The 10,754-nt window shown below is 65.1% G+C and overlaps 1 protein-coding gene across 1 annotated transcript; it reads left to right on the top strand.

Annotated features, from left to right (window-relative positions):
* The first annotated feature begins 615 nt into the window (after nucleotides 1-615).
* VPS51 (VPS51 subunit of GARP complex) lies at nucleotides 616-7,730 on the top strand. The gene is made up of 10 exons (XM_086472190.1): nucleotides 616-813; nucleotides 1,448-1,577; nucleotides 1,675-1,821; nucleotides 2,268-2,490; nucleotides 3,211-3,952; nucleotides 4,266-4,484; nucleotides 5,224-5,445; nucleotides 5,744-5,865; nucleotides 6,342-6,429; nucleotides 7,008-7,730. Exons 1-10 carry the CDS (start codon nucleotides 616-618, stop codon nucleotides 7,266-7,268), a joined length of 2,352 nt encoding a protein of 783 aa, XP_086328316.1. The 3' UTR covers nucleotides 7,269-7,730.
* The last annotated feature ends 3,024 nt before the right edge of the window (nucleotides 7,731-10,754 follow it).

Genomic DNA, 10,754 nt, shown 5'->3' with positions numbered 1-10,754 from the left:
GGTCTTCATGGCTTTGGTTTGATTTGACTCTTGTAAATAAAGCTGGGTTTAGAATTTTTTGCTCAAGTGTTTTTTCCTCGTGCTCGCTTGTTAGCGAGGCTAAATACCAAGATGAGATCACTCGGTTGTTCTGCTTGAACTGGGGAGAACCTGCTGCCTTCGAGCCCGATTCCAGTATCATCCCAGAAACAGCCCATCTCCTGCCGGGAAGGAGGAGCAGGCGTCTGCCCCGCAGCCCCGGGCCCTGCCCGCGCAGACTCGCGTCTCCGGCGTTCTCCCTGAGCAAGCCGAGCTTCGGGAGTCGAGCTGCCGGGGGAACGGTCTCTCGTGTGTCTCCGTGTTGGTCTGGGCACCGGCGGGCGCACGGAGGGGACGCGGCTGCCCACGCTCGGGGACCGGCGTCGCCCTCCCCGTCCCGGCCCCCGCGGGGGTCCCTGTCCCCGGGCACGGCAGCAGCCCGGCCGCAGGACCGGCCCCTCCGCCACCGCGAGGCCATCGGGAGCGGGGCCGCCAGGACCGGGTGGCGGGTTGCCGCGGCGACGGGGGACGCTCTGGCGGAAGTGACGCTCGGGGGACGGCCCGGAAGTAACGGGCGGGACCGACAGTGCCGGAGCGATGGCGGAGGTGGAGGCGGCGGGGATCGGCGCTGGGGGCAGCCCCGAGGCCGGCAGCGGCAGTGGCGGGGGGTGGCGGCGTCCCCACGGGCCGCTCCAGCGGTACTACGGCCCGCCCGCGGCGGAGGCGGCGGAGGCGGCCCCGGACCCCGCCGACATCGACGGGCCCCACTTCGACCCGGAAGTTTTCCTTACTAAGGTGACCTTTGACCGCACAGCGACCCCCCGGGAGCCCCCGAGGTCGCGGCGAGGCCCCGCCCGCAGACGCCCCCTCCCCTGACAGGGAGCTCCGGGACCCCCGGGCCGGCCCCCAGGGCCCTGCAGGGCCCCGACCCGCGGGACCCCTCACACGGCCCCCGCCGCCCCTTGGAGGGACCTCAGGGGCCCCCATGGACCCGGCCGAGGGGCTCGGTGGGGCCCCCGGAAGGCCCTCAGAGCACCAGAGCCCTGAGGGGGTCCCAAAAGGGGGACCCTATAGCTCTTCTGCCGTAGGCCCTCCTTAGGTCGCTGTGTGTTTCTCTGTGGGGACAGTATTGGGGCCCTCTAGAGCAGTGGGGGGGGGGGGGGGGGGCAGTTAGCACTCCTTGGGGGGCAGTTAGCACTCCTTGGGGGCAGTTAGGGCTCCCGGGGTGCAGTTGGCGATCCTGGGAGGGCTCCGGGGTGGCAGGTGGGGGTTCAGGGGGCAGCGGAGGATCCCAGAAGGGCTATGGAGGGCCGTTAGGGCCCCAGGGGGACCGTTGGGGAGGTAAATCGGGGGACTGCAGGGGGCAGTGGGGCCGCGTGGAGGGGCAGCGGAGTTGGGGGGCAGTTGTGCGACTGTTGCCCCCCACCAGGTGCGCAGCGAGTGCCCGCTGGGGCAGCTGTTGGCCCGTGAGGCCGCGCTGGGGCGGGAGATCCGCGCCCTCGACAGCGACATGCAGACGCTGCTCTACGAGAACTACAACAAGTTCATTTCTGCCACTGGTGAGCACCCAACGGGGGGGACCCCGGCCGTCAGGAGGGACTGGGGGGGGTGTCCCAGGCAAGCGAGGGAACCCAGCGTCCGCTTTCTTCTCCCCAGACACCATCCGAAAGATGAAGGTCGACTTCCGGCGCATGGAGGCGGAGATGGACGATTTGGCCGCCAACATGGCTGCCATCAGCACCTCCAGTGCCCGCGTCAGCGCCGCGCTGCAGGACCGGCACCGCCGCGGCGCCCAGCTTGCCGGTACGGGGATGGGGGGAGACCCCAGGGGGGATGGTCTGGGGTGTGGAGGGGCAGGTCTGGGGGGTTGAGGGCAGATCTTGGGGCTGGGGGGACCCCAGGGGGGCAGGTCTGGGGTGCGGAGGGGCTGATCTTGGGGTCGGAGGAGGCCCCGGGGGTTACATCTGGGGGGTTGGAGGCCAGATCTGGTGGGTTGGGGGCAGGTTTTGGGACTAGGGGTACCCCAGGGGCAGGTCCTGTAGGCAGGGGTAGATTGAAGGGGATTGGGAGGGACCTTGGGGGACAGATCTGGGGGTTATGGGACAGAACTGGGGGGTGGAGGGCAGATCCAGGGGGGTGGGGAGACCCCAAGGAGGGGCAGATCTGGGGGGTTGGGGGACCTCAGGGGGGCAGATTGCACACTTGCCCCCCCCCCCTTGGCCCCCTGCCACTGACCCCCGTCCCCGCAGGGGTGCAGGCACTGCTGCGGAAGCTGCAGTCCCTGGTGGAGGTGCCGGGGCGGCTGCGGCGGTGGGCGGCGCCGGGGGCAGAGCCCGCGCGGGCCCTGCGCTGCCACGCCCGCGCCCGCGCCGTGCTCCGCCACTACCGCCACCTGCCCTCCTTCCGCGCCATCGAGGACGAGAGCCACGCCATCATGGCCGACCTGGCCCAGCGCCTCCGCGCACGCCTCCGGTGCGTTCACTCTGGAGCCTGCTGACGGCAGCTCTGGGAAATGGGGGTTTGGGGGGTGCTCGCTCTGTAGCCTACTGATGCTCTGGGAAACGGCCTTTCAGGGGGGCTTCGCTCTGGAGGCTACGACAGCTATTCCAGCAAACAACCTTCTTGTGGGCATGGTGGTGGTTGTGGTACATTAACTCTGAAACCTACTGATAACAGCTGTGGGAGACAGACTTTGAGGGGTTTAGGGTGTTAAATCTGGAGCCTAATGATAACAGCCCCTAAGAAACATCCTAGGGCATTTACTCTGGAGCATATCGATAGCAATGCCAAAGGCCGTGCCTTGTGCAGAACGTTCAGAGTAGGGGGGATAGTTCTGACCACTGCTGAGAGCTTTGAAAGGTGACGTTACAGGGGCTTTTCTCGTGTGTTTATGGTAAAGGGTTCATTCTGGAACCTGCTGAGGAGTTTTAGTCATTTTTCATTATTATTGTAAACTCTGGAACCTGCTGATTCTTTAGTGAGCTTTTTTATTACCGCAACAGCTGTTCACTTTGGGACACGCTGATGCTATGAAGTATTTTTTTTCCCCGTTGTTTTTTGAATAATTACAGTTTACTCTGAAGCCCACTGATGACTTTTGCTGCTTATTCCTTGTTTTCTTGCTGTGCCGCTGTTAACCCCAGAGCCTCCCGCTGTCCCCACGTAACCCGCTTGTTTCCCCCACCCCCCCAGGGATGACACCTTGGACCCCAAGGAGCTCACCGAGTGCGTGGAGATGCTGTTGCAGCTGGAAGAGCCGCCGGAGGAGCTGTGCGAGGAGTTCCTGAGCCACGCCGGCGCCCGCCTCGAGGCCGAGCTGGCGGCGCTGGAGGCCGAGCTGCCCCCGGCCGACCCCTCCGGCCCCGCCGCCACGCCGCCCCCCGCCTCCGACATCCTCGACTTTGTCGACCGCGGCAGCTCGGCCTTCGTGGGCAACCTCTGCCTCCTCGCCGCCTCCTACCGCAGCCTCTTCGACGGGCGCCCGGGGGCGGGGGGCGGCCGCCTGGAAGCCTTCGCCGCCGCCCTCACCGCCCGCTACTTTGGGCTGCTGGAGCGGCGCCTGGCGCTGGAGCGGGGCCTGGGCGACACCTCGCTGCTGGTGCGGGCGCTCGACCGCTTCCACCGCCGCCTCCGCGCCCTCCTCGAGCTGCTGCCCGCGGCCGGGGCCGAGGCGGGCGCTGCGCTGGTGGCCCGGGCGGCGCGCGAGCGGGTGGATCGCTACCTGCGGGCGCTGCAGACCTTCTTCCTGGGGTGCCTGGGCGACGTGCGCCAGGCGCTGGCGGCCCCCCGGCCCCCCGGCAAGGAGGGGCCCGGCCTGCCCGACCTCCTGGCCACGCTCGCCTCCTCCGTCCTCGGCCAGCTCAAGGCCGTCCTGGCCTACGTGCAGCTCTTCACCGCCAAGGACGTCGCCTTCGCCAGCCTGCCCTACTTCAAGGTGGGCTGTGGGGCGGTCTGGGGGGTCGCTGGGGCAGTCTGGGGGGTCGCTGGGGCAGTCTGGGGGGTCGCTGGGGCGGTCTGGGGGGTCGCTGGGGCAGTCTGGGGTTGGCACAGGGAAGTCTGGGTGTTGCTCAGGGCGGGTCAGGGCTTGCACAAGGCAGCCTGGGGGGGCGCCATGGGCAGTTCGGAGGTGGCACAGGGCAGTTCGGGGGTCACTGGGGCGGGTTGGAGCTGACACGGGGTACTTTGTGGGTTTTCAGGGCCTCAGGGGGGTATTTTGAGGGGGTGACGCCCCGTTTTTTTGTTCGCAGGGGGAGTTCTGCGTGGAGGCGGTGCGGGAAGGCCTAGTGGTGGCCTTCGTGCGCTGGCTCTGCCGCACCGCCCGCAGCTTCGCCGACGGCCCGGCTGAGCGGGGGGCACCTGCTGCACCCCCGGCCCTGCTGCTGCTCCTCTCCCGCCTCTGCCTTGACTATGAGGGCACCACCATCAGCTACATCCTCACTCTCACCGACGAGCAGTTTCCCCCCCAGGTGAGCCCCCAAAATGGCCCTAAGGGGACTCTGGATGTCCCCAAGATGTCACAAAATGGCTCCGCATCCCTCTGTGTCCCAGCATCCATTCAGGACACAGTGGTGGGTACCGTGGTGTGCGTGGAGGCATGGGCTTCTTCCTTCTGTCTGTGTCCCCTGGAACATCCCTGGACGAACCCAAAATGGTCCATTTGTCCCCAAAATGGCCCAAAGGGCGTCCCAAATGGCCCTATGGGACATCAGATGGCCCCAAGTTTGTCTGTGGCCCCGTGTCCACCCAGGATGTGGTGGTGGGGACAAGGTGTGTGTGGAGGTGTGGGGATCTTCTGTCTTTGTGTGCCCCCAGACGCCCCCTGAGGGACCCCAAAATGTCCCCAAGGATATGACCCTGGGGATGGCAGTGCACATGGAGGCAGAAGGGTCCTTACCCGTGCCAGTGTCTCCCAAATGTCCCCAAGGGCAACTCAACATGTCCCCAAGGGGCTTCTGCATGTTCTCAAGTCCCCCCAGACACCCCGAGGCTGTGAGGATGGCAGTGATGCTGCTGCAGGTGGAGTGGCCCAGGGAGCATCCCTTGTGTCCCCTGGTGTCCCTGTGCCCCCAGGACGTCAGGTGGTGGAGGCACGGGGGGCATCCCCACATGGGGATGCGGTGGTGGTGGTGGGGACGGCGCTGTGCGTGGAGGTGTGGGGGTGTTCCTGCGTGTCCCCACATGTCTCCCTGTCCCTGGCACCCCCAGGACACAGGCCTGGCGGTGACACCGGGCCCGGCGCTGTGCGCAGAGGCGCGGGGGGCGGCGCAGCGGCTGCTCGACCACTACGTGCAGGTGCAGGGGGCCGCGGTGGCGCAGATGCTGAGGAAGAGCGTGGAGACACGGGACTGGCTGGGCACCGTCGAGCCCCGCAACGTTCGTGCCGTCATGAAGCGCGTGGTCGAGGACATCACCGCCATCGATGTCCAGGTTGGGGCGACACTGGGAGCCCGGCGGGGCTGGGGGGGAACGGGCCTGAAGTCCCCCAGGGCGTCCCTGAGAGAACTGGGAATCCCAGAGGGTCCTGGGCGGGGAGGCTGAAGTCCCTGAAGGGTCAAGAGGAGATGCCCGAGGTCCCTCTGTGGTCCTTGAGGATCTCTGAGGGGTCCCAGAAGGGTTTGGGAGGGTCACAGAGGGTTGGAGGAATCCTGGGTGGTTTTGGGGGGGTCCCAGAGGGTGTTTTGGGTGAATTCCGGGGTGCTGGCACTGAGAGGGCGCGTTGCCACAGGTGGGGCAGCTCTTCGAGGAGGGGGTGCGGCGGGCGCAGAGCAGCGACTCCAGCCGCCGTGCCTTCTCCGTCTACAGCAGCTCGCGGGCGCCCGGGCGCTACGCCCCCAGCTACACCCCCAGGTCAGCCCTGTCACCCAGGCCACCTCTCGGCCACCCTCAGGGCCACCCTGTCAGCCCCGTGCTCCCTCTGTCACCCCTGCGGTAACCGCTGCATCTTCCCTGTGACCCTCTTCGTGTCCCCGATATTCCCTGTTGATCCCCGTATGTCCCGGCCGTCCCCATGTTCCCCCTGGCTGCCCCAGTATCCCCTGATGGTCCCCATGTGCCTTGTGTCCCACAATTGTCTCGTCTGTCCGTGTCCTTGACCATCCCCACGTTCCCTGGCTGTCCCCACCTCCACCGCCCATCCTCGTGTTCCCTTTGTGTCCCCACACTGCCCCAGTATCTCCTGACTGTCCCCGCATCCTCTGACCATCTCGGTGTCTCCGTCCCTATGTCTCCTGGCAGTCCCTGTGTCCCTGCCCCCACACCCCCTGGCTTTCTCAAATACTCGACTGTCCCCGTGTCCCTGACTGTGCTGGTGTCACCATCCCCAGCGCCCCCATGGACACCCACCTGCTCAGCAACATCCAGAAGCTCTTCTCCGAACGCATTGACATCTTCAGCCCGGTCGAGTTCAACAAGGTGAGGCCACAGGGACATCCCCATGTCCCCAGGGTCCCTGGACTTCCCACCTTCCTGGCTGTCACATGTCCCTGGTGTCCCCATGACCCAGGTGCTGGGGTCCAGGGTGTCCCCAGGAGCTGATGACCAGGGCGAGGGTATCCCCGTGTCCCTACATTGACTTGACTCAGGGCCTCCCTGTGCTCCCCACAGCCAAGCCGAGGGTGTCCCCAACCCCCTGTGCCACATGTCCCCTATGTCCCACTATCCCATGTTGTCCAGGCTTGGGAGAGTCAGCCAGGACACGGGTGTCCCTTGTGTCACCCATGTGCCCTTGCTGATGGGACGTGGGGCCTCCCTGCGCTTGAAGAATCCAGGCGAAAGGAGCCCCCTCCCCCGTGCCACATGTCCCCAGTGTCCCCGCATCCCGTGGTTCGGGCCTTGGGGGGTGTCCCTGGGGGCTGGTGACCAGGATGAGTGTCCTGGGAGCTGCTGGCCTGGAGTGGGGTGTCCCCCCATCCCCGTGCAGATGTGGCTCGGGGCCTTCCTGCCCTGGGGGCGTCCCTGTGCCACGTGTCCCTGCTGTCCCCACGTCCCAGGTGTCGGTGCTGACCGGGATCATCAAGATCAGCCTGAAGACGCTGCTGGAGTGCGTGCGGCTGCGGACGCTGGGGCGCTTCGGGCTGCAGCAGGTGCAGGTGGACGGCCACTACCTGCAGCTCTACCTGTGGCGCTTCGCCGCCGACGAGCGGGTGGTGCAGGGGCTGCTGGACGAGGTGGCCGCCAGCGCCGCCCACCGCTGCCTCGACCCCGTCCCCATGGAGCACAGCGTCGTCGAGCTCATCTGCGAGCGCGGGTAGGACACGGCGACGCGCCGGGGCAGGGGCTGACGTGCAGGACACGGCATCACGTCGCGGGGGGACACGGGGACGTGGGATGAGCGGGGGCATCTCTGGGAGGGGGACGTGTCTTGGGTCCTGCTACGTGTCTGGGGACAGACCTGTCCCCCGTGAGTCCCCATCTGTCCTCCCGCATGCGGCAACACGCAAGAATGTCTCGTGTCCCCACACACAGCAACATGCAGGGACATCCCCGTCCCCACACCCACGCAGGGTCACCCCACGCATCTTCAAACCCCCCCAGCCCTAGAAACACCCACATTGTTCCCCCCACCCCAGTGACACCCTTAACGTATGCTGACACCCCCGTGACACACCGTGTCACCCCCCCACCTTGGTGATGTCCCCTCGTGCCTGGGAACGCTCTGGGCACAGCCCCTTTGTCACAGTTGGGGACAATAAATAAAATACGTGTGAGCTGTGCTTTGTGTCGCACGCCTGTGCCTGGGCTGGGGACAGGACCCCACAGGGACAGACGCCTGGGTCTGGGGGGGGCGTAGGGACAAAAGGGGCTCACCTAGGTGCCTGGGTCCCTTGGTCACCTCTGTTCCCATGGGGCAGCGGGGAGGGGGGATGACTTGGCCCCTCGCACAAGCACCCTTCCTCCTCTCCCCTCTGCCAGACCCTTGCACGAGCACCCTCTGTGCACCCCGTGCCTTGCACGAGCACCTGAGGAGCATCCAGCCCCTCCCGTGAGCACCCTGGGGGCACCCCGTGCCTTGTCCAGCTGGTGACCTCCCAGCCACCTCTGCCGAGCACCTCGCGTGCACCCGGGGCCTGGCACGAGCAGGGGGGGCCCAGGGTGAGGGGGGACAGGAGCAGGGTCAGGGGCGCAGTGCCCCGGGTGTGCCGTCGGGGAAGGGCTGTGCTGGAGACGCAGCCCTCTGAGCACTGGCCCTGGAAAAAGGGATTCCCCACCTCCGGGCTGGGATGAAGGGTGTCCCCAGCGGTCAGGGACAGCCAGCACGGCAGGGGTTTGTACACAGGACGATGTCCCCGACCTGTCCCTGCAGGGATGAGAGTCGAGGTGAGGCAGAACGGACTGACAGCAATAAAGAGGAGCCATATGGGTCTCAAACCATAAAAGTCGGGGACCAAAAACCTCAGTGGGCACCAGACAAGGTGCTGGGTAGTGCTTGGGGTCGTTAACTTGGAGGCACGAAGCCCTGGGGACGCAAAACCCTGGGGACACAAAACCCTGGGGACACAAAGCCCTGGGGACACTTTGCTGCAGGTGTCGGTGCTTGCACGTCGCTGATACAGTGAGAAGAATCAAACTCCTCATCGCTGTCCCAAACCTCCCAGGGTGACTTTGGAAAAGTCACTTCACCCGTCCCTGTTGAAAAGCCTGGTCACCAGGAACTCCCTGAACAACCGGGCGAGACGGACGGACGGAGGGACGCGCCCGCTGGAAGAGACCAGGAGCGTCTGAGGGGTGTTGCAGGCACGGGGGTCCCTCGCATGGAGAAGCCAGAGCAACTGAACCGAGAGCTTTGCTCTCTCGCTTCCCCCTGACACCTCTTGGAAAAGCACCAAAAGACACAAAGCACAAGCTGAGAACTGGACGTTATCGCCTGCCCTGCTCAGGTCAGGGCCTCTCCCGGCGCCGGCAGCTCCAGCTCCTTCACGGCGTTTGCTCACCCTGGAGCAAGGCCGGGTGGCACCGTTCCTGACACGGGTGGGAACCGGGGGGCTGGCCCTGGCCGGCAGCTGGGGCCCCACCAGCCGCTCGCCCCTTCTCTTCCCTGCCACGGGGTCGGGGGGAGCTGGAAGGGCGACAGCGAGGAGAGCGCGGGGGTCGAGGTAAGATGGTTTCACAAGAGCAGCATTGGGCTGCGCTTGCGTGACCTCGAGCGGGCACCGTCTGCCCGGTTCTCCCCCGCCCCGGGAACGGCCTCTGGCCTGGCGAGGGCAAACCCCCGGAGCGGCGCCGGCCAGGGTTTCCTAAACCCCGCTGACGGGGAGCCCCCGGCAGCACGTTCTGCTGGCAAACGCCAGGCCCGGCTCCCCCTCCCCGGGAAAGGGAAAGGTGGCTCGAGGGACAGCTGGAAAACAAGACCCGAAACAGAAAGTCCCGGTGTTTGGGGGTACAGTCACGCGCTGTGACCCCGACCGCACAGAACACGCAGCTCCCAGGTTAAACGGTTTTTCCCTCCTTGTGTGTTTCTGCCGCGCGCACCCTGCACGAGGCTCTCGCCAGGCTGCGCCCTGCACCCGCGCAGGGATTTTGGGAAGGCGGCGAACGCTGCGTTTTGTCGCTCTGGTCACCGAGAACTTGTCGCTGACAGATGAGGAGCAGCACCGACCGCCAGCACGTCGATCCGGGTCAGCCTCCATGCTCCCTGTCTTCCCGCGAGGTTCAGCGTCGCTGGGGATGAGCCTGCGCGAGACGGCTCCGCTCCCGAGGGTGCGGGGCAGCGCTTAAAAACTGTTCTGCTCCTTGGCACCGCTCTTGGGTCCTGGGGCAGACCCCGGGGCACAGCAAGCCCTGCCGAAAGCGCGCGGCATGCGTGCGAGGTGGGAGAGGTGGGCAGTTGCCCACAGCACAGGCTGACACATCAGTTTGGGCCAGAAAAAGAACATTATCCTTCCCTCAGTCCTCAGGATTTGGGAGTTCATGTGGGCTCAGTGTATCTAGCAGGAGAGAAGTGGTGGGGCAGCATGGAACAAGGTGTCCAAGGAGCCACCTCCATGGGCGCTTAGAGGGGACACTGTCCCCCCCGGCACTTTCAGTCCCGTCGGCGAAGGAGCAGCCGAGAGCTCCGGGGCGCGGTGCAGTTACGCTGCCTGCCCGGTTTTCCGCCGGGAATTGCGGGGCATCCAGCCGCCTTTCAGGTTTTTGCTGTGCTCGGTGCTGGCCCTGAACTATCCCTCCTCCCCCAGGTGACTCTGCGTGGGCCGCCCGGGGGTGCCCCCAGGACCACGAGTGTGGCGGCTGTTCAGCTCGCGCTCAGCGAGCTCTGGGTCCGTTGCTGTCAGAACAACCACGTTCGCTTTGAAAAACAGCCAACACGGAAGCTGCTTTGGCTGGGGACGCGATTCCCTCGGGTTAAATTTCTGACCTGAGCGGGTCTGTGGCTGCGCGTCGGGGGTGAGTCAGTGCATACGGCGATGCTGGTGTTTACCAGAACAAACAGCGTCTTGTCCCAACGGCGAGAAGAAGAAAAAAAGGACCTTTATTTATAAAAACAGACAAGAGAAATAATTTTAAAACATTATCTGGATTTTATTTGGAACTTAGATGTTATCTCTAAAGAAATAAGGTCTGAAGTAGACTGGAAGGTGACAGGGGGTAGTACCCGGCACACAGAGTTTAGAAAAACAGCTGCCAGGATCCTGGTTTTCTCCACGTTTTATATTCGTTGTTTTCCCAGAGGCTTTGGATATGAGAAACTGGACGTCATCGAGAAGTGTTGTCAGCAGCTGGGCCAAATATTTCATCAGCTT

The sequence above is a fragment of the Leptosomus discolor genome, chromosome 12 (assembly GCF_034619465.1).
Source record: "Leptosomus discolor isolate bLepDis1 chromosome 12, bLepDis1.hap2, whole genome shotgun sequence".
In the NCBI taxonomy this organism is placed as follows: domain Eukaryota; kingdom Metazoa; phylum Chordata; class Aves; order Leptosomiformes; family Leptosomidae; genus Leptosomus; species Leptosomus discolor.
Note: the sequence above shows the minus strand (reverse complement) of the source record. Positions and strands in the feature narration are given on the sequence as shown.

Bases quoted from the DNA above. Each gene is read 5' to 3' on its own strand.
- VPS51 (XM_086472190.1), top strand. From the start codon at position 616: ATGGCGGAGGTGGAGGCGGCGGGGATCGGCGCTGGGGGCAGCCCCGAG. The intron at 814-1,447 runs GTGACCTTTGAC...GCCCCCCACCAG, and splicing joins CGGAAGTTTTCCTTACTAAG to GTGCGCAGCGAGTGCCCGCT. The intron at 4,485-5,223 runs GTGAGCCCCCAA...TGGCACCCCCAG, and splicing joins ACGAGCAGTTTCCCCCCCAG to GACACAGGCCTGGCGGTGAC.